Source organism: Lissotriton vulgaris, chromosome 1_1 (assembly GCF_964263255.1).
Source record: "Lissotriton vulgaris chromosome 1_1, aLisVul1.2, whole genome shotgun sequence".
NCBI lineage: Eukaryota > Metazoa > Chordata > Amphibia > Caudata > Salamandridae > Lissotriton > Lissotriton vulgaris.
The window spans coordinates 327,742,951-327,767,109 of NC_141685.1; the positions used below are offsets into that span (position 1 = coordinate 327,742,951).

General features: G+C 45.7%; 1 protein-coding gene across 1 annotated transcript in view; it reads left to right on the top strand.

Annotated features, from left to right (window-relative positions):
- LOC147747125 (cytochrome P450 4B1-like) overlaps positions 1-24,159 on the top strand; it is a 353,249-nt gene that overhangs the window by 110,032 nt on the left and 219,058 nt on the right. The window contains exons 3-4 of the mRNA XM_086952384.1: positions 4,321-4,365; positions 16,599-16,726. Coding sequence (XP_086808510.1) covers positions 4,321-4,365; positions 16,599-16,726 — 173 coding nt within the window. The remainder of the gene's footprint in view (positions 1-4,320; positions 4,366-16,598; positions 16,727-24,159) is intronic.

The following is a 24,159-nucleotide window of genomic DNA, read 5'->3' on the forward strand; positions in this document are numbered from 1 at the left end:
TGTACCTGAACTATCGAATTTTGTACCTTAAGCCTTTATTTGTTAAATATGGGGTACGTACAGTGGACGAGGCAATGAGTCTAATTTTTAACATGAAATCTGCTGATATCTGTTTTCATTCTACCACGTTTTTAATCAAATCTATCAGTGTACGTAAAAGCATGATATTTTAGAGCATTGGTCTGTGTTGTATAGAAACCTATTTTAAAATTTAATGATTTATGTACTTTTTATATGTGCTTTTATGGTCATTTCTTTTGTACCGAATAAAGCTTCATGAATTGAATTGATTGATATGTGTACACAGCAAAAATTTTAAAAAAGCTCTAAGCAGAAGAGGTTTCTCACATCAAACGCTGTAGAGAGAATGAGTAAAATGTGTGGGGTCGTCCAACTGTTACAATGGGAAATGTTATGAAGCAATCAAATGCTTTTTCTTTAAGGTCACATGGCAATCGCGCACCGAGCGCGCAAGGAGGCCGCACCCGACGCGATTTTGACAAAATATATTTATCATAATATAAGTTTATTACAGTTAGAAATATATAAGTGTTTGAAATATTTTAGATTGTCGCTGGCTCTCTTATACTATTTAAAGTTATTTAGATATTCTTTTGAGAGAAAAAAACCCCAAGGGAATGGTGTACCTGGCACGACGTAACATAGGGCCTGGCAGCGTGTACTTGTCGCATACGCAACCCGCCCCCATACGTACATGACATAATGCGTGGCTTGGTACTGAGTACCCGTCGGATACCAAAGTAGCAGCTGGGGTAACTTCATGCGTATATGATGGCGGGATGCGGTGCCACAAAGTTGTTGGCTACGTAATGTGCATCATTTACTAGTTTAGCAATATGGCTGATAGGATTCACGTGGTGATGGAGCTTAGTACGCTACGGGTATGGGAGTGCAGTTGTCTCCAAAAAAAAAAATATATACATATTTTTGGGGGAAGATAGAAAACATTACATCATTTTTAAAGTTAAAGAAAAGAAATAGAATAGAGTTGCTAAATATTTTTTACAAAATTGCAAAGAATATAGCTTTTAGAAACATTAAAATATGAAATTAACATTTAAAAAACCTTAGAAATTCACTGAAAAAAACATAGGTTTTGGGCACGTTATAGTTAGGAATTAGTATTTAAAAAATCTTAGCAATTCACTGAAAAAAACCATAGGTTTCAGGGACGTTATAATTAGTTGGACATTTGACTCATATAAAACCAGAGAAATTTGCCTGTTATAATTAGTTGAGCTAACTATAACTTGCGCACCCGCAATGCACTGCTGATGTCACATATTACTTCACTCATGACATGGTCAGTGACATCACTGATGACATCTCAAATGACATGTCATGTTATGTTATGTTATGTTTATTTTTGTATAGCGCACGGCTACTCAAAAAGAGTGTCCCGGCGCTTTTGAAAAGGAGGCCTACCGCACAATAACACAACACATTAAAAAACAGGGAGATGGGTACAGCAAAAAAAAAGAATAACCAGCGGGACAACCTACTGGGTAAATAGCCAGGTTTTGAGGCCTTTCCTAAATGCAAGTAGGTTGGTGGCTCCACGGAGTGTGAGCGGCAATGAATTCCACAACTGTGGCGCCAGCAGCCCAAAGGAGCGGCCTCCAATGCGAGCTCTCTTCACTCGCGGTACGACCGCCAGGAACAGAGATTCAGACCTCAGGGAGCGAGCCGGATGATAGAAGGCAAGTCTCTTCTGGAGGTACTTTGCTCCCACCGCATGGAGAGCCTTATAGGCCAAAGTTAATGCCTTAAAAGCAATCCGTTTGCGGATAGGAAGCCAGTGTAACGTCTGCAGCAAGCCCGCGGCACTGGCTCGTCTGTTCAGACCAAAAATGGCCCTCGCGGCAGCATTCTGCACGACTTGGAGCCGCTGTAGCAGGTACTCTGGCAGGCCCAGGTACAGAATGTTGGAATAATCTAACCTAGAGCCTATCAGAGCCTGCACAGTCAGCTTCCTATGGTCCTCAGACAAAAGAGGTAAAAACCTCCGCAGCATCTTAAGGAGGCCGAAGCAGGTGCCCGTCACACCGAGGATCTGGGTTTTCAGTGTGAGACCCTTGTCCATCTTGACCCCCAGGTTCTTAGCAGTGTGGGATGAACAAGAAGGAGGAAACATGTCAATGGGCCACCAAGCTTGCCAGTCTGGCTCCGTCGCACACCTGAAGAACAGTACCTCGGACTTATCGGAATTGCACTTGAGGCTGTTCAGTTGGAACCATTTAAAAACAGCCCCAAGGCAATCCCGGATACTCTCCCCATCGAAGTCTCCTCCTCTCTTACAAGAGAAGAGGAGCTGGGTGTCGTCGGCATAGGATACGATCTGGGCCCTGAACGACTCCGCCAGCGCCGCCAACGGGGTCATGAAGATGTTAAAAAGGGTCGGGCTCAATATAGAGCCCTGTGGGACCCCGACTCCCAGAGGCGGCATCACGGCGGAATCTGGGGAGGCCCAGACCGTTTGCCGGCGGCCGGCTAGAAAGGAGGAAAACCAGCTGAGCACAGTACCCCGTAGGCCAATCTCATAGAGTCTTGCGAGAAGGCCGTCATGGGAGACGGTGTCAAAAGCCGCCGACAAGTCCAACATCACCAGCATGGCTTTGCCCCCAGTGTCCAGAACCCCTTTAATGGTTTCTGAAACCTCTAGGAGCGCGGTCTCTGTGCTGAGGTTAGGGCGGAAGCCGGATTGGGTGGCATGCAGAATCTCGTGTGTTTCCAAAAAATTTGAGAGCACCGTCTGAACATGCTTCTCCAAAATTTTTGTGAGAGCCGGCAACAGAGAGATAGGCCTATAGTTGACTGGGGCCCTAGGGTCGAGACCAGGCTTCTTAAGCAAAGGGATGACCATTGCCTGCTTCCAGGCCTGCGGAACCACTCCCTGACTCAGCGAGAGGTTCAGGAGAGGGTTTGCCAGTGGATTTATCACTTCCGCTCATGACATCACTCATGACATCATGCATGTGACAATCTAATGCGCATACTGATGCTCTAATGTAAGCTTTGATACACCCATTCTAAAATGCTGACTACTATTTTTTAGACCATACACAGAAGAATGCCATATACTACATAGCACTCACTATTTCCTAGGTCTACATGCACTTTCAGTCACTTATACTTGTAGTTACTCATCAATACAGGACTATAATATACACTCTTACATCTATACATACAGTAACACTCCGCCACTCATCCAAAGAGTTACTCACACACCTAGTCAGTCATGCAAAGAATCAAAAACATACCCATTTAGTCATGTATAAAGTTATACACACCAACTTCATTATTTTTAGTCATACCACATCACTTATTTATACAGATACTAACATATTTACTGTCGTATACAATCACTGATAGAAGCAGACACTCATTTATATACCCACTCTTAAAATACCTTACTCTCATGTATAGTCATTAATATACTCAAACTCTCACATCTACTGCCTTAAAACATATGTAGTTAGTTACAGATATACCACTGAGACATTTATTCACTCACCAACACACTCATAGACACACTAACTCACCCATACAGCCCTTTGCAGATGCACTTTTTAATCCATACAACCACTGAATCACGAACTCAGACATCTATGCACAGACTCATACACCCCCCATGCACCCACCCACACAGACACTCAGGGACCCATAGAGATACTCAGACTACAAACTAAATAACCTAGATAGACACTCATGTAGCTATTCAGCAATCAATGCAGTTGCTTAAACAGCAATGGAGAGACTAATACAGACTTTTACACAGTTTAATCACTAACCCATGCATTCAGTAAGACACGTTCAATCACTTACTTAACCAGTCAGTCAAGCACATACAAAATAATTCCTTTAGGCACTTGTAAATGCATTCATTCTTCATACACCTTGGCATATGTAATAAAACATATTTAACCTTTACAGAAACACACATTCACTGAATGATGTCATGAGTGATGTCATTTGGGATGTCATCAGTGATGTCATCAGTGATGTCACTGACCATGTCATGAGTGATGTAATATGTGACATCATCAGCAGAGTATTGCGTGCACGCAAGTTATAGTTAGCTCAACTAACTATAACAGGCGAATTTCTCTGGTTTTATATGAGTCAAATGTCCAACTAACTATAATGTCCCTGAAACCTATGTTTTTTCAGTGAATACATATATGTATGCTTTAGCTCCAACTCCTTTTAAGAAAGCTGTGTAGGATTACAACCCTTGCAATACCTTCAGCAAGACAATTATGTAAACTTCCTAATATTGTTTTCTGTTTTTTTTTACAGACCCAAAGGATAATGTCGTCTACTCCAGCTTAATTCCATGGATCGGTTTGTATTCCATATTTCCTAACGTCTAAATGCAACTTGACAGCGCTTTATTTAACATTAACAAGCAGAAAATGCCTGTCCTTTGCCTCATAATTGCTATATTGTGCTATAATAACATTATAAATTAGCTTAACTGGAAATTCGCCCCAGAGAGTGACATTCAGCCAGCACTGGGGTTTCATGGTAAACAAAAAACACATGTGAACTTGTAACTTCACATTTCATGTGTATTGGCCTCCAAGTTCTAGAATGCTTTGTGCTTTTGGATGAATAGCCAGGACTCAATGAAAATCTCTCTCCTAACATGGGTGTGTTTTACATGTACAATGATGGCTGGCGCAGAGCATCAATCATTTTCTGACAGTCAATATCCTCGTAATACTGTATTTATAAAGTGCTTACAAGCACTGAATGCTTCTGAAGGCTTTGAGAAGCGAATGGGCCTTAAAAGAGGCTCAAAGATACTTTGGTACCCAGTTCCACATTTCTTAACAGATTGATTCATAGATACTTAGGTCACAAAAGCTGTCAACAAATGTTTTGAGTAACAGAGAAAGCGTAGCAGTATTTTGTAGTACTTAATCAAGCATCATCAAGTGTTTTGTAGATAAGAACAATATTAGCTTGATTTTTAATTTGCTTGTTACACCTTTTTGATCGTATTTCTTCAGAATGTGATGGAACATAGAAATTCAGTCAAAAAAGATTCACAACAAAAGAAAAATAATGAAACTAAGTGATACATAATTTCTTCTTAGTTCTTAGATATCATATCCCAGAAGTCTAACATATTTACTTAGTCTGCTAATTACACTTATATCCTTGTGATGTTTGGGGTTTCTCTAGCGTCAGAATAATCATCAGGCTCTTTAGAGTTCTTTTGACACTTTAGAGTTCTTTTGACACTTTAGAGTTCTTTTGACACTTTAGAGTTCTTTTGAAACTCTGCTTTAATGCTCAAGAAAATGGGCAAACATAGGGGCGAATGACAGAAGATTCCAGGTTCTCCTTGGGGCACTTTGTCTTTATGTTGTATCCCATCTTCAGTCTGGTCCGACGTCCGACAGTTTCCCTCATTACAATAAACATAAAGGGCTGGTAAGTAACTGCACTTTGCACAGTCAGCCTGAACCATGCACCATGTGTAGTGTAATGAGACATTAGCTCTGACAAAGGCTTAAGTCCAGAATCACCTTTAATAGTGCTCAAAACAAACAAAAAGAAGCTCCTTCCTACGAAGTGCCCAGGCTTCCATTTCTATTAGGTTGAAGACACTGACTTTTTCCTCCCTCTGCGGTTTTACTTCCTGCTTGTCCTCGGCTCCACCGGTTGGCCACTCTGCTGCCGAAAGAAGAAGGCTTTTTTTAAAGGGACCAGGTTTGCACCATACTGCGTCTGGCAGTATAGTATACATAGTGGGAGTTCCTTCAGTTTGGGAGGGGCGTAACCAAGGCATAAGTCCAGGTAAGTCCTCGACACCCTTAGCGTATATTTCTTCATTATCCCTGACTCTACTCATTTTGTAGCCCAATCTTCAAAAGTTGTAGACCTAGAAGGTTTCTGGTTTATTTAATTAGCGGACCCAGCAATAGCATTTCGATCAAGACTTGCTTAATCTGAGCATTAGAAAGACTTCGATTATCTGAAGGACATCCTGGAAAAGCTCAGGCTAAAAATTCAGTCAGTGTTTTCCCATTATTTTACTGTTAAGCGATTCCTGTCTCCTTATCCAGGTTATTGGTGATTTTATCAAAGAAATTTAATTGAGCCTGGTGCAATAAATGTATACCAAAAACCTATACAAATGTTTCTTGGAGTAAATCATTTCTGAAGAATTTCTGAATTGTCATCAATTTTACAAAGCATAGTCATATCGAAGGTGCTCAGTAATTGAACAAACTTTTGTTGAGACTTCCATATTGTGTTCTAATGAAAATTAGCTGACAAGACAAATCCATTATCTTGCCATCTCTTAATTTCAAATGTGTAGTCCCTAACCCATTGATTTCTGTAGGAGGGTATTGCAGTATGAATGGTTGGCCATGTCTGGTGCTGGAATTACTGCAGATCTGAGCTGGAGCACTTTACTACCTTTTGGGTACCATTGTTGTGCTGTATAATTTTAAAATAGCACTTTGTGAATAGGAATGTCCTTACTCTTTTGTGGGTGGATAGGTGTGCCTCCCTCAACCCCTCTGTGAGCCTCCCTTAACCCCTGCTTATTCCTCCTTGTTAACTTGCCCCTTAGTTTTAAATATTTTCATTTTTCAAGCCACTCACCTCTGTACCGCCTACATTCACTATTTAAATGTATACTTATGTGTGCGGACCACCTCACGCAGGGCAGAGATCTCCACACAGAAAAGATACGAGAGACAGAGGCATAAACTCTGCACATAAGTTTGTGAATAGAATTTTGTATGTTTTGTACTACTAAAAAAGGTACTGCAAAATGCAGTTATAAATTGACCCCTATGTCAATAACCAATTACAATAATGTAACAAAAATCGAGACGAAAGGAAAAGAAACATATTTATGTATCAATAGTTTCCTCTCGAAATCTTCTTATGTACTTTTCAAGAATAACTACGTCTGAATATAGAAATAGTTTTGTTGTGCGTAACTTTAAAGGAACAAGGATATATTAATTTCTTCGAAGTAGGTCTGAGGTCCAAGAGTTGCTTCATCTATCAGTAGTCAATTTTGTAGCATCTTGGCCAAAGAATATTCAATGGTCAGCCAAGTTATTTCTTTTCTTTCTTTTGAGGCTGAAATAACTTTCATCAAGTCCATATATTTCAGAAAAAGGAACTATCATTCTTCTTGGTTTACCATCCCCAGCAGAAACATGTGGTTTATTGCCCATTTCAGGAGCTCTTTGGTTCTTAAAAAGCTAACTCCTCAAATCTAACAAGTGAGAGAAAACGTTTCGATGAATGACATTACATCACAATCCTGGCCTTCTGGTATACCATAAATCTGAAAGTATAACATATATTTGCACTTTTTTCTCTAATTTCTATATTCCAAATCTTTCATATGCTGTTTAATTTAAGGCGTTTAATTTCCAACTCCAGTTTCAATACTCTTAACATAACATCCTCCGCCTTAGCTGTTGTTGCTCAACCTCCATAATTATTTTTTCATATCAAGCCATTTATCATCAGTTTTCTATTGTTTCTTGTTGCTTATTGCCATGAAAGGCTTCAAAGAATGTTTTTTGTTCAAAAGAGTTTGTATGGATAAAGAGGACATCAGCTGTGTTTGTTAAAACCTTAGAAAACACTACTGAGTATGGGCTCCCAACAGTAAGGCCAAGCCACTGACCTATTAATAAACTGAACAATCGCCAATACTATTATTCTCTCTTTCTCTTATTTATCACAACACATTGGAATTAAACCAAATATGGGTCCAAGATTTGTAAATCAATCTGAATAAATCAATATTTTTATTTTCACTTAAAGTACATTTGTTGGTAAATTTACACCATTTCAACAATTTTTTCAAATACCTACAATCAACATATAAAAACAATTTATACAATGCAATAGGAAATAAAACTGTAGATGTTCCAAATCATTCATCACTCCCAATCAATCACTACATCCCCCATTCAAACATTCGCTCTCACACCCAAGGAAAGGATCTATTTACAATAAGAATTCAATGAGACATATACACAAGACCATAGACAATATGTTTTTTGGCTGCTTCTTATTTAAATACTGTTATCAGTTTAGAGATCTTATGGCGTCAAAAATAGTGGTCTACTCGTTTCGAACTCCTACTTGGTAGGGAGTTCTCATCGGGACCTCACCCATCACCCATTACCGAAATTCGGACCCCCGCGGGCACACTGGTGCGCTCCCAACAGGGCATACTAGATGCGTTCCAGCTCTATTATGCTTCCGTGTACAGTACCTAAATGCACCAACGGCGGGAGGCGATCCCCCAATTCCTAGATCCACTGCCACTTCCCCATATCACGGAGGCAGCTAGGGACACCCTGGACGCGAAAATCACAGCGGCCGAAGTCTCTAGTGTGATACGCTCCCTCGCTCGGAACAAGGCCCCTGCATTATCTTAGATCTCGAAAAAGCCTTCGACACAGTAACCTGGCCATACCTCTTTGATGTTCTCCGTCGAACGGGCATAGGTCCCACCCTTCTACAATACACTCGGCTGCTTTATGTTATGTTATGTTATGTTACATGAATTTGTACTGCGCACAGCTGCCCCAGCCAAGGGGCGTCCCGGCGCATGTCAAGGTAACACGCAACAACCACAGGAAACACAACAGCTAAAAGGAAAAAACAAGATTAAAACAAGAAAGTTTTTATCGCCTTGCGGAAGGAAAGAAGGTCTTCAAGCAACCGAATCTCCACCGGGAGCGAGTTCCAGAGTTCGGCCGCTTTGACCCGGAAGGAACGACCGCCGATACGGCACAGCTTGTATCGCGGAGTGATGACAAGAGCTTGGCCCAAGGATCTCAGCTATCGAGTGGGGACGTACCAGGACAGAAGGCCCGTAAGAGTTTGAGGGGCCGTGCCTTTTAGGATCTTAAAGGCCAGGCACAGTACTTTGAACTGGATTCTTGCTCTGACCGGCAGCGTGTGCAGCGCTTTCAAAGTACTGGAAACAGGGCAAGATCTGGGAAGACCAACAATAGCTCCGGCGGCAGCGTTCTGCACCCGTTGGAGGCGAGTGACTTCGGCCAAATTAGCGCCGACCAGAAGAGAGCTGGCATAATCCAGGCGCGATATAACAGTCGCCTGTATTACCAACTGCCGTGTATGAGAGTCAAAGAACTTCAGGACTGGTCGCAGAGCCCGGAGAATTCCAAAACAGCATGCAGCCGTTTTCTTCGTGTGCCCCACAAAACTGAGAGTGGGATCCATCCACACTCCCAAGTTTTTTAATTCCGTCACAGGAAGGGGGGCCGGCCCAAGCTCCGAAGGCCACCACCTGTCCCCCCAGAGATCCGCCCTTCTACCGACGACCATGATCTCGGTCTTCTTCGCGTTGAGCTGGAGGCAGTTGGCCTTCATCCAGCTTGCCACCGCTCTGAGTCCACTCTGAAACCTGGGAGCATCCTGGTCCGCATCCCCGCTGATCGTAACCGCTAGCTGGGTGTCATCGGCATATGACACCATTGTCATACCCCACTGCCTGACAACCTCAGCTAGCGGTCTCACGTAGAGATTGAACAACGTGGGGCTCAGCGAGGATCCCTGCGGCACTCCCTGTTTCAGAGGATGGAAACTGGACTGGAACGGCGGTATCGCAACGCTGAAGAGACGACCATCGAGGAAGGACTGGAACCACTGGAGGGCGGACCCCCCCACTCCAATCTCCTCCAGGCGGTGCAACATGATGGGATGGGAGACAGTAACAAAGGCGGCGCTTAGATCTAATAATACCAGCGCCGCCGTCTGTCCTGCATCCATCACTGTGCGAAGATGTTCAGCCATGGTGAGAAGGGCGGTTTCCGTGCTGTGCCCAGCACGGAACCCGTTCTGGGTGGGGTCTAGGATGTTGGCACGAGTAAGGTGATCGGAAAGAACCTTGTTCACGTGGGCCTCCACGACTTTGGTCGGCCAGGGGAGCAGGGAAATAGGCCGGTAATTTTCCGGCTTTTCCGGGTCCAAAGAGGGTTTCTTTAAAATAGGAGAAACCACAGCCCGCTTCCAGCTTGATGGAACCGTACCCGAGGCCAGCGAGATGTTAATCAGGGAGAATACCGAGGTACGACCCAAAAACAGCTGGTCTCTGAAAAGGGCTGGCTTAAGCGGATCGGCGGGCGACCCGGATTGCACCTGCTGCGCCAAGATGGTAAAGCCCTCGGGTGACAGCGGGGGTAGCACATGAAGCAGAAAATCTCCGCCGAAGTTACGTGGAGTACCTGCCGGTGGCCTAGTGTCCGGAAAAGTTGAATAGATGTTCTGAACTTTTTCTAAAAAGAACCGGGCAAGAGCCTCACAGTGCGCGATGGAGCTCGTTGTTATGGCCGAGGCTCGCTTTGCCACAAGGTCCTTTACCACTTTGAAGATGGTTTTAGATGGATTAAGGCTATTGCCGAACTCCGCAGCGTAAAAAGCTGCCCGGGCCCGACATATAGCACGGTGGTAAGCTTTAACGGCAGCGAGATACACAGCCTTCTTCCCTCTGTCGTACACCTTTCTCCACTCCCTCTCCGCTCGCCTACAGCTGCCCTTGAGTATGCGTAAGGCACTGTCATACCAGGGGCTTGACTCCCTGGAACTGATTTTCCTAGTTGAAACAGGAATCAGGGAATCAAGTGCCCTAGTGACCCACGAGCAGAACCGGTCGTAACCTACATCCGCGTCCTCCAAAGGTCCCAACGGCACTGCCGCGAGGGCCTGATGTAGGTCCACGAGACTCAGTTTACTCCAGTGCCGTGTGGAGATCGTCCTCACAGGAGCAGAAGAGGGAATTCCCGGCAAGGGAACACGAATGGCCACTAAAGAATGGTCTGTCCATCCGAGCGGGGTAACGGCCGTTACTGTGGCCTCCGTCAGGTTCATGAAAAACGGGTCCAACGTATGGCCGCCTACATGTGTTGGATGCCGCACTATTTGTTGGAGTTGAAGAGCCTCCAGATCGGCTATGATACAACCCACCGTAGGGATATTCTGATTCTCAAAGTGCATATTGAGGTCCCCCAAAATAGAGAAATTAGCACACCCCAGCGCCAAAGAACTTACCGTGTCGGGGAAAGCAGCCCTGAATGCCACTTCGCTACCCGGAGGGCGATAGACTACCATCCCTGAAAAGGAGAACTGGGGGTTGACCTGAATTTTGAAGGTGGCACTCTCGCAGCCTACGATGTTAAGGGCGGACCAACAACAAGAGAGACTCGATCTTACAGCGAGAGCGATACCCCCTCCCCTAGTCGATCGATTCAAAGTGAAGACCGAAAAATCTGAGGGGAAAGCCAAATTAATAATGGCCGTGGCATCATCCTTCAGCCAGGTTTCCCTGATAGCCACAATATCAGGGGCCTCGTCACGCAACAAGTCCCTAACGGCTTGATGGTGTTGCACTAGAGACCTCGCATTGAGGCTCAGGATGCGCAGAGCATGAACCTGACGGCCACGGCGCGCAGCGACCGGTAGAGTCTTCTGACAGATTTTAACCGGAAGAGCCAGTGCCCACTGACCACATGCGCACTGATACGGGCCACTAAGCGGGTGTATAGGTGCATGTATACATCTCGGGACAGAACGTCCTAAGACCCGCAGCGTGGCAGCAGAATAAACAATCATAGCGCAATCCCGTGTAGCCAACCCTGCAGATGTTTAGATCCCTAAAGACTGCCGCGCCCGGGGCGTCCTTGGCGCGGACGGGCGCAGACGGGCAGGACTCAGGCACGACTCCGGCTAAGCGACGGCGTCCCACTGCGCGATCCCGCTGCGCGGGAAAGAACGACTTTAAATAGGCGAGGCGAATGGCACCGCAAGCGAAGAGACGCTCCAAGATGGCGCCCGTGCAAAACCTAATCAGCCCAAGGCAAGATGCCGCCCACCGACCCATCCCCGGGACCCGGACCCGCCAAATCGCGGTGCGTTAACTCCTTTAAATGCAAGTAAGAGGGCGGGGGCTATTCCCAAGTGAGAGCGCCTAAAAACAGGGGAGAACCAAATTAAAATAAAACAAATACAAAACAGGTAGTTAAAAAGAGCAGCGCGACCTGCAGCAAGCCAGTACCTTGACCAAGTAACTGAAGATGAGTCCGCCTTAAATAGGCGAGGCGAATGGCACCGCGAGCGAAGAGACGCTCCAAGATGGCGCCCGTGCAAAACCTAATCAGCCCAAGGCAAGATGGCGCCCACCGACCCAACCCCGGGACCCGGACCCGCCAAATCGCGGTGCGTTAACTCCTTTAAATGAAAGTAAGAGGGCGGGGGCTATTCCCAAGTGAGAGCGCCTAAAAACAGGGGAGAACCAAATTAAAATAAAACAAATACAAAACAGGTAGTTAAAAAGAGCAGCGCGACAGCAGCGCGACCTGCAGCCAGTGCCAGTACACTAACCTAACGTCCCGAGTCAGGCTCGGCAAATACATCTCGGCCCCGCTGCGAGTCGAACGGGGCACAAGACAGGGCTGCCCCCTTTCGCCGCTGATCTTCGCCCTGGCTGTAGAGTCTTTGGCAATTCGTCTGCGCCTGGAGGGTGCAGCGTGGGGCATCCCCATAGCCGATGCGATCCACTGCATCTCTATGTACGCGGATGATCTTCTATTGTATGTTCGGGACATCACCGAGGGCCTGACCCCCATTTGGACGATCCTATCCGAGTTCGCAGAGGTATCTGGCCTCCGAGTGAACTGGGAGAAATCGGTGGTGTACCCCCTACATCATTCACTGGACCCTCGGGAAGTCCGGATCGGTATGCAGAACCTCTCCTGGGCCACGGGCGCCCCTCGTTATCTAGGTGTCCGCCTCTATCGCTCGCCCTCCAACATTTATGAGGGCAACCATCGTAGAGTCCTCGGCAGCATCCGCGCCTCGGTGGAATTCTGGAAAAACCTCCCACTGGCCCCTATCGGTCGGGTGGCACTCGCTAAAATGGTCATCGTCCCCCGACTGCTATACTATTTTACCAACCTTCCGGTTGTCCCACCCAGAAGTTTCTTCCGGGAGCAGGATACGCTGCTGCGCACACTCGTGTTGGTAAACGGCGTCACAGAATATCCCTCGCCAAACTCCAACTACCCACCGCTCAGGGAGGCCTTGGAGCCCCTGCCTTCGAGTCGTACTTCTTAGCAGCGCAACTTCAGTGGCTGTCCTACTGGACTGCCGGCAGACAATCCGGGGAAGCTCTTACTACACACGGCCCTATTCCCACACCCGAACTCCGTCGCCTACTGCTCCCCGGACATATCCCGTACAGGTGTCCGTGGCCCGCCAATGTATTTTACGTATACACTGTATGGCGCCGGGAACTCCTTGCTATTCCCCTCGACTACCGCTAGCAGGCCGGCCCTGAAGGAACTTGTAGTTCACAAGTGCCATGGTACACACATGGACAGACTCTGAGATCACGGAGTCGGAGACAATATTTGCGGAGGGCCAACTTCGCCCATATGACCGACTCGTAGAGGACCACAGCCTCCCGCCAGGACAATTTCTGACGCATCGCCAACTCATTGACTGCTTCCGCCCACACAGCGACCTAACAGCAGGCGAACCTGCGACGCATCCGGTCATTCACACCATCCTGTACATGGGTTGCGGCAGACACCTTGTCAATTGGCTTTATAAATCAATCAGGGAACTCACACACACACCTTTACTCACTCTGAGGTCTACGTGGGAGGACGAGATCGGACGACCATTGCATGACTGGGAATGGGATAGGGCGCTAGAATTCCCTAAGAAAGTCTCAAGAAACGCTAGGTTCAAAAATATACAATTTTATATCCTACACCGGGCCTATCGATCCCCAGAGCGCCTGCAGCGTTTCTTTCCCGACACTCAGTTCTTATGCCCCCACTGTCAATCCCCAGACGCGCACTTTCTGCACATGTTTTGGAGTTGCCCAACCCTTCAGGCCTACTGGTCGGCCATTCTTGACTCGATTTCCACCCTCCCTGGCCTCGCAGACCTACGCTCCTGGGAGGCAGTTGCGATAGGAATTTTCCGCAGGCCAAAGACACATAAGGTGCAGGTCAGATGTGCTGCACTATCCCTGCTTTTAGCCAAAAGGAACATAGCCATGCACTGGCGAGCAGCTACCAGACCTTCCTTTGAGGCTTGTGTGGGTGCGGTGAAAAAATGGGCTATGGCAGAGGAAGACGCACTGCGGGAAGAGAAGGCGCGGGGCCTGCGCAAGCGTCCCATATCCTTGGAATGGGCCACATTGTCCCACCAATTCAAGCTAGCCCACCAACATGACACCTTGAACACCTCGCAACACGCCGCGGAGTGCCAGACAGCACCAGCACCAATGCCTCTGTAGTATGCATATGACTTCATCCCCCCTGCCTTCAACACACTCCGCCACCCCCCGCTGCTCGCCCCGCGGCCCTCCTCCCTTCCCCTCCGCCATCCCTCTTCCATCGCCTTCCTAATGGATGCACCCTGTACAATCTGCTTAATTCTGCCCCCCCCAGCCTCAGTCTTCGCCTCCCGTTCCCCTCTCCCCCGGTTTCTTCCCTTTTTTCTTCCCTCCTTGGGGGTGCTTTCCTCCCTTTCCCCCGCAATCCGCGGCTCACGCTCTCCATCTCCTTCTACCCACAAGGGGTTCGTAGCTCCCCCCCTCTTACCCCCAAGGGTTCCCCCCGTTCTCAAGTTGCATCAGTCATTAGCGGCCTCATGTCCCTAATCCCTTGATACACAGATTTTTGTATACACCCCATTGGCATGACTGCAATGTTGTATCGCCTCTAACTGCTAATGATGTATCGTGAAAGCTTTTCAGTTGATAAAAAAGTTAATAACATTTTTTTTTTTAAAGGCTGGGTATTAATTAACTTCCTGACTCATCAATGAGAATATGCAGCATTCTATGCGATCATCTCTTAGAGAAGTGTCCTGCTTACTTTAGACCACACACTCTAACACTTGTCCTAGACATTACAAATACCTTAAAACTTTCCAGCATCACCAATTACATGCTCCACTCCGACACCCCAAATGATCTGACGAATAAACTGACTATCTCAATTGGGGTATGGAAACTACGAAGCTGACACACTTCTGCTTGAACCCTCAATTAATCCATTACTGACAGCACTGATAAGACCTTCATCTTAATTACTATTAGAGGACACCCTCCAATGAATTATTTAAAAACTGTAAATTCCAGCAATTGCTCTTCATCTGAGCAGTTATGTTTCTTAATTCCAATTTTGGATAGTTAATCATTTTAGCACAGCCCAGGTGCTATCTCTGTGAGAACTAAGGGCCAGAAGGAGGTAATTCTATTTTACCGATTCATAAATACAGAATTTTACCGATTCGGTATTTATGAATCGGTAAAATAGAAGGGGGGAGATTTAGGTAAAATCGGTAATTGAATTACCGATTCTGTAGAAATCGGTATTTACCGAATCGGTAAATACCGATTCAGTAATGCCAATTGATTCCTATGGGCATTGAAGCCCATAGGAATTAATGGGCATTACCGAATCGGTATTTACCGATTCGGTAAATACCGATTCCAGCAAGGGTGCAGGGGGTGTCACTTTGACACCCTCTAGCACCCCAAATACAGGCATGTGTGCCATGTGGCACACAGACCTGCCCTAAGGGCATGTCTGTCTGTCACATGGCATAGGTGTGCATGCACACATGTGCATGCACACCTGGATTCGGTATTTCACCACCCAATTGGATTGGGTGGTAAAATACCGAATCTGTAAGGCCTTTGGGACTCAGAAGAGTCCCACCTACATCAGGAAGTTACCGAATCGGTAAAAATACAGATTCGGTATTTTACCGATTCAGTAAAATAGGGCCCCTACATGCCAATTCCTAAATACCGGTCGGTACCGGCCGAAATCGGCCGTTACCGACCGGTATTTGGGCTCCTACATCTGGCCCCTAATGCCTTTATTTAGCTGTGTCATGGTGGTGTTCTTGTGCATTCTTCCATGTTTGGTGTCCACGTTAGGTGGTCCTTTGTATTTTAGAAGGATTCTTTATTTTCTAACAGTGGTTTTACTTTTTATCGGGTGAATGTGCAAATTCAGTTGATCTTTTTCAGTTTGCAGTTGCAACCATTGTAAAGCACTGTACCACTCCTTTGGCTCATGTCCATTCTACACAAAACCTAAAATCTATCAAAATAAATAGATAAACATACAGTAAATGTGGCAGCAGAGAGGAAACACAGGGGGCTTGGTGTACTAATATTCCAAATAGGAAGCCATAAAGTTTAAATTTAAATGATTCTCAATTTACAATTTCTTACTTGGAATGTACTAAAATGTATTTGGTAGAAGTGGTCGTAATTTCAGCCTTGACTTCTACTGAATGCATGGTTATTTTGCGAACCAACCAATATATTAATACGTTAGTTGAAAAAATATCAAATTGGAGTGAGTCGCAGTTAGACCTACCTCATTAAAGTGCATCACACTGTCTGCATTTTGTCAACAATACACAGCTCTATGTAATGGAGATTTATTTTTCTCAGAAATTAGGATTTTTATGTAGTGATTGTAATTGTGCTTGTTAACTTGTATGTTTTTTCTGTTGCACAGGCAAAGGATTATTGGTGCTTTCAGGACAAAAATGGTTCCAGCATCGCAGGCTTCTAACACCAGGATTCCACTATGATGTTTTAAAGCCTTATGTGAAATTGATGTCTGAATCAACTAAGGTCATGCTGGTAGGAATACTTTTTTCTTTGTAACTTTCGCCACAGAATCTTAACTTTTTTTATGACTTACATGAATATTGTGATGAAACTCATTGTGTGGTGCTTGTAGCAAGTTGATATTGAAAGATGTTAAATAGATGAAAGAACCATTTGTACAGATTTATATACATATTTACCCATGTCCCGTGGGAATACAGAGTTGTCCGTGTTATAGATACACACTTTCTAAAAGTGGCATTTTCAGATTTGTGACTTAAAATCCATCTTTACCAAAAGAAGATTTTAAAATTACAATTCTTTAGACACCAAACCCTATATTACTACCTTCTCACAACTTAAAGTTGCACTTATTAAATGTAATAAGGTGGGTGTTGCAGTGGTGAAAAACTAATTTAAGAGTTTTCGTTACCAGGATAAGTGAAAGTTAAAAGTATATGTCCAGCTTTTCTAAATACACACCCTTCCCTATGGGTACAGTACCCTTCCCTATGGGCTGTTTAGGGCCTACCCTAGGGGTGACCTATATGTATTAAAAAGAAAGGTTTAGGCCTGGCAAAAGGTGTATTTTTCCGGGTCCAAATGGCAGTTTAAAACTGAACACACAGATTACAATGAGAGGCCAGAGACATATTTAAAAGGCTACTTAAATGGGTGAAACAATCAGTACTGCAGGCCCACTAGTAGCATTTAATCTACAAGCCCTGGGTACATGTAGTAGCACTGTACTAGAGACTTATAGTAAATAAAATGTGCTAATTGGGTGTAAGACAATGTAACCATGTTTAAAGGAAAGAGCTCAAGTACTTTGGCACTGGTTAGAGGTGGTGAAGTGCTAAAGCTAGCCAAAGCAAAGTTGGCAAAAACTGGAGCATGGAAGCCAAAATACTTAGGGAAAAGCATGCCAAGGATGTTAGGTCAAGCATTTAGGATTTCAGACAATTTAACCCCATACCTGAGCTTCCAACTCTTGTAGACTCTAGTAACTCACTCCTCAGTGACTTACCAAAAGTTTGCCCTGCTCCTCTGAGAGCTGTGCTAGATGTAGATGCTTCATTTGTTTCCAGATCGCCAAAAAATTGATCATATCATTCCTGTGGGTTTAACACTGCAATGGCGTCCCATTGGAAACAGAGTGCATTTCAAGAAGGCTTGTATCACTCATAAAGCTTTAAACACAATACCTCCCAAATATTTGCCAGATAAATAAAAGAATGTCAGTGTTGAGCAGATTCTTTTCTCCTCATGACTTCTGTCTTTAAACAAGCATTGGAAATGCAAAAGGTCTCGCATCATTAGAGTTAGTGCTTTTAGAATTGTTTATGGGTTGTTCACCTTGGAGATTTGCAAGTAACGCTCTAATCTGCGACTTACTTTGAAAAGTAAACGCTCTGGGGGTCCAAACCTGAGCGGCAAGGTTGTGTTGGGAGCGAGAGAGTGGGGAGGAGAGTAGGAGGAGGAGGGGGGAGGAGAGTAGGAGGAGGAGGGGGGAGGAGAGTAGGGGAGGCTGTGAGAGAGAGAGTGGGTAGGAGAGTAGGAGGAGGAGGGGGGAGGAGAGTAGGAGGAGGAGGGGACCAAAAGAGGAGAGAGGCATGAGGTGGAATCGAGAGCAGGCAGGCTTGGTATGCAGCACATTTGGTATTCATTGGCGCCAGACACGAGCTTCTGAGCACCACTTAGGACCCCAGCATGCATACTTCTACAAATTAAGCACTGGCAGGAAGAGAATGGTCAGCAAATGAAGTGTGAAGTTGAAGATTCCATATGATGTCGAAGCTGCAGGCGCTGCAGCAGGAGTTGAGAGGCGCAGTCAGATCATGTAGACGATTTGAAGAACCCTCTGTACACAGGGGGTGCTTGCACGGGATGAAAGCCCCATGTTAGGGCTACATAGAACAGCAGTTGCAACAAATGACACTGAATATTAATGACGGTGTGACTGAATCCCCGGAAGGGAGGACGCCTCCCTAGGAGCTGTGGCAGTAAAGCAGCAGCCCCTCTGTCTGACCCAGTTTCACGGTGCGGACCTGTGAGAGGGCAGTCTACGGTACGGGAGGGGTGTGCCAGAGCTAAACACAGAAAACAAGGCTGCATCCACCATTCATACGCATCATGTTTAAGACTGAGAACATGTGCAGGAGACAGTGGTGCCAACGTGTGTGTTTTAGAGGAGACAGTGGTGCCAACGTGTGTGTTTGGTGTGTTTTGGAGGAGACAGTGGTGCCACCACGTGTGTTTTGGAGGAGACAGTAGTGCCAACGTGAGTGTTTTGGAGGAGACAGTGGTGCCAATGCGTGTGTTTTGGAGGAGACCGTGGTGCCAACGTGTGTGTATGTTCACTCAGTACACTATCTTGAGCTGTGATATGCCACGTGGTGGTGGCGTGTCCAACTGTGTATCATGCTAGGTTGCGGGGTGTGCCGCGTTGGAAGCTCTATGCAGAGTTGTAGTGTGCAGAGCAGAGGTGTGCACAGCGGTGCTCCGCGGGGTTGTAATACACTGGTATAAAAGGCGTTCAGATTCGACTCGAAGACACAATCTTGTAAACAGCGTCGACAAACAGTTACCGAAGGACGCCAGACAGAGCTCTAAAAGTTCAGCAACCGAGACGAACTCTGACCCACAGGGCGGGAACGGGCCATTAGTGACACCTATGGGCCTCCGCCAGAGGCGGGCGGGCCTGTAGGCTTCTGTATCAGGGAAACTGGGAAAGAAGTGAATAACCCGTTGCTAAACTTTTGTTTATTTCTCCAGATGCAATTAACTGGTACAGCAGCTCTAATGATGTTGCCTCGTGTACAGCCAGCTGCAATACCTACACCCAGCAATAGAAAATAACTCTGGCTACTTGGAGCGGCGCTACCCGTCCACAAACTAGGAGTAGAAAACGCGATATAAATGTACAATACAAACATGAGAAGTGGTGCTAAGTGTAGGCGGAGCTGGGGGAGGCTGTGAGAGACAGAGTGGGGAGGAGAGTAGGAGGAGGAGGGGGGAGGAGAGTGGGCCAAAAGAGACAAGACGGAGGGAAGGCAGATAAGGGGAGGGGGGAGGAGAAATGCGACACGGCGGGCAGGGGAGGGGGCGAGGGGGGAGGAGAAATGCGACGTGCGGATGAGGGAACTGATGTGCACGCGCTTTTAAGCTCAATGCGCATGCGCATTGAGCTTAAAAGTCACGGGCACTGCAAGGAATCGCCACAATTCCTTGCAAGTTAGTTAAAGAGTGGTTAAGCCCCCATAGTCTCGCAAGCTCGATGCGCATGCGCATCGACAGGCGAGACCTAAAAAGAATGGTCTATAATTCCGTTGTTTTCTGACTGTGCAACAAGACTCTGGAATTTACTACCACCAGTGCTGCGCAGCACTTTCATCCTAATAATGAAAATGCCTGTTCAAACACAATTCAATTCTGGTCTTTGTATTTACCAGGCATTTGAATCCCTTCCTTCATGCTGTATGAAGCCTTGGCTTTGCTCCTCTTGAATTGCTTCCTAAACGTGTTAGCTTTTCCCTCATCCTCACTTTTGTGCTACTGTTTTTCAAACATCCTTGATTTCATTCTCTTTTCATTCTTCTCTTGACCCTTGTTCTCTCTTAAGTTGATCCCGAACATATTGTCTGTCCTTCATTTAAGCTTTTCTCTCATTGACTGAGCCAACTCTCATCCTTGCTATTTACTTTTTCCTCTTTTTTCCAGCGTATTCGTATTCAGGTTTAGTTTTATCGCTTAAAGAAGCTGTAGCATATGCAGGGGCACATTCTCGAATCACAGATGCTTGTATATACCCTACTAAAATACATATCAGTAGTAGATTATTGAGAAATAATAGGCAAATATGGCATAAGCATAGACAGTCATATTCCAGCCACACGTAATAATGTCTGGACAGTACATAACCGTGTAGCGCAATCTAAAAATTACTGTCAATCGTACTTTCACCAACATTGTCAGTTCAGGTACAGTAGATATATTACTCACTAACTAGGTGTCAATATCTTTTGTTGGATAGTCTACCCAGGTGGAGTAGCAACAGTCTTCCCCCATGGAGGTCCAAGGCTCGGGCTTCAATGGGGTCGCTAAGCCACACTCCGTGGGAATAGTCAATCGTCGGGTTCTGTGAAAGCAGTCAGTATTTCTGGCCACAGCTCCATTATAGGCTTCCTGCGGATCCCTCTCAATTCTCATCTATTAGGTGTCCGCTCGAAGTCCCCAACCACCTAGGCTCACAATCTTGCCACCACAGGACAGCTCCATACCATGTGGATGAAACTGACATCTGTCTGGGAGTAACGAGGACAGCATAATGTGTATGATTACATCATATTATTCAGGTTAAATGAATGAAATGAAATGAAAATTGCACTTATATAGCGCGTAACTACCCGGAGGCCTCGCAGCGCTTGGGGGCGTGGTAGGTACGGTGCAGGAAATCCATTACCATGGACATAGATTTTCGGTAGATTCAGGATTCCAGTCTGTAGCCCTGGCCAAACGTCAGCTAGGTCAGCATCAAATCATGTGTGGGCAGCTCTACTGTGCCTTCCTTCCAGAGATGGCCCAGAGATGTATCAATTCGAGGACACAAACCGTACCTACGGCAAAACAGTCCCCTACTGATTTGAGACCATCCACTCCTTTAGTCTACATCCTATAAGGAAGCCAGGGCTCGTAGGGCCTCGCCTAGGTTTCCTCCTTTTGAGTCTACTCTGAAATGATATACCTTGACCCTGTCGGAGCACTTGGTGCTGACCATTCAACAACGAAATTGGGGCTCAAGCCACAGTGGGTCCTGAAAACCCAGAGATGTTGGAAAGGCACAGGATTTATTCCAGTTAGCTTGTAGTCCTGATACCCTTATGAAACCTGATACCCTGTGAAAGTGAGATCCCATGCTCAGCGTCCCTCAATGGAAACCCTCTTCCGTTGCCTTCCGTACTCATTATAGATGCAACTGGTTTCACCGACAACACAAAGAGCAGCAGGGACAATTGGCATCCCTGATGCAGCTTCTCATGTGCACCTCAAACACCAGCAAGGGGGACCTACCCATTTGGACTCTCACCCGGGTGCCTGAGTATGGTAGTGCTACTCATTTGTCCCAGCCTCTTCCCAGACTCATGCAGCTCTTGACTGCTCTCTGGTACCGGCAGTCCAGTGTGCCAAATGCTTTACAGATGTCTAGAGATAGAACCAACGCCTTGGCTGGATACTGTGGTGGAGTCTCATCCAAGACTCGAAAGAGGTATCGGATATTGAGGGAGGAGCTATGTTGCGGGATTAAACTGTTCTGGTTGCTATGGACCAAGATGATGAAGGGGGGCAGTAGCCGGGCAGCCAGTAGTTTGCTTAAAATTTTGTAGCCTAGATTTAGCACAGAGAGCGGCTTATATGCGGCAGCGTCAAAGGGGTCGCCCTTCGAATTAGGAGTTGACATTATAAGGTGTTACCTAGTGGTGTCGAATAGAGAACCAATTTGCAGAGTTGATGTATACATGACAGCCAGTTTGAGCGCGAGAACCGTGGAATAGACTATGGTATAATTCAGCAGGCAGGCCATCTGACCATGGGATTTACCCTGTGCCATATCCGATTTGACCTTCCTGATTTTGTGTTCCATTATGGGTCCTCCCAAGCCTCCCAAGCCTCATACTCTGGGGTCCATAAGCGGGGCAGTGGTGCCCTACTCTATCTCGTGCTCGGGTACTCCCATGGCTGAGCCCTATAGAGTTCCCTGTAGTGGTTGACAAAGACCCCATGGATGTCAGTCTGGGTAAATACCACCTCATCTGATGCTATTTAGATGAGATAATCGGGTGACCCCAGTCGACTGGTAGGATAAGAAACACCAGTAGACAGCCCTCGCTGCCACCCTCAAAGTGATTTGTGGGCCTCGACTATCATTGATTTTAGCCTCTGTACAAATAGCTCTGCTGGAAGGTTAATTAGCTCTAGCTTAATGGACCTAGCATTAAGTGATCACTTCCCACAGGTAGTAGAAATGGAGAACCTATTTGTCTCATCCCAAAATGTACCAAGCTCTAAGTATATGGCGCAGGATGTGAAGTTAGGTACCCAAAATGGTTCTACTCTTAAATGGAGTAAAGTGGTCCCGAATGATTTTTTGTCCAAAGTGGTGAATAAGTGTATGAATAGCTTTTTGATCTGTCTGGATGAACACGCAGAGAGTAATGATATTTTAGCTCATTTTAAAATTATTGCTACTACAATTAAGGAGGTTTTGTGGGTTACACGTAAACATTGCCTAAAGACTAATAAGACATGGTTTGATAATAATTGAACTAAAGCCTTAACCAAGCTTAAACATGCAATTCATCAGAGACCCCGGGATGTAACTCTAATCAGAGAATTAAGGAAGAACTACAACACAGTACTGAAAGACAGGAAGGATCTGATAAAAAGGGAGGCATGGGATGAACTTTGTTCGGCGTCACAATCGAAGGATCAGGCTGCTTTCTGGAGGGTTATAAATACTCCGCTCCTTTATGACAATAAAGCACGCATGGAAATTGCCATTACAGAAGATGAGTGGGTGGCTCATTTTTCCTCCCTCTATATGACTGCTGAACTAGTGCCCGATACAGGTCCTGATTCCATGTTGGTAAATATGGATCTACCAAAAGATTTGGTCGTAACCCTTCCCGAAGTCCTTGCGAGTCTGAAGGCAACTAAGGGGGGTAAGGCGGCTGGACCCGATGGCATACCAGCTGACCTTTATAAGGCTAATACTGATTTATGGGGGCCAATGTTGGTCCAGCTATTTAATGTTGCTTTGGCAAAAGGCCTTATCCCTACCTGGTTTACGTCAATCATTGTCCTGATTTTTAAGAAAGGAGATAGGCAGAATTGCACATGTTATAGGCCAATTTCTCTATTAGATTCCTCCATAAAAATTCTTGGGAGATTGGTTTTAGTTAAGCTGCAAAGCTGGGCAGAAGAAAATGGGGTGATAAGCGATTTTCACTACGGATTTCAAAGGGGTTTAGGGACTATAGAGCAGGGGTTAAATTTATTTATTTTGCAACAGAAGTATATAAGGGTTAAAAAACAACGCCTATACCTCACTTTTGTCGACTTATCGTCGGCCTTTGATTGTGTGTCCCATAATAAGCTGTGGGAAATAATGGCTGAACTGGGGGTAGATAATGCTATTATATGCTTCCTGAGAGATTTATATTCTGGGGCCACTGCAACGGTCCGGTACGGGAAAGAGGGTGAATGTAGCAGACACTTTGGGATTGGTCGCGGTGTACTCCAAGGGTGCGTTTTAGCGCCTATTTTCTTTTTAGTGTACATAAATGGTCTGGAGCATCGCGTCGTGCAGGAGGGCAGGGATATGCCTATGGTGGGAAGGAGACCTGTCCCTGCACTACTGTATGCGGACGATGCAGTCCTGATGGCACGCACCCCAATGGCACTTCAAA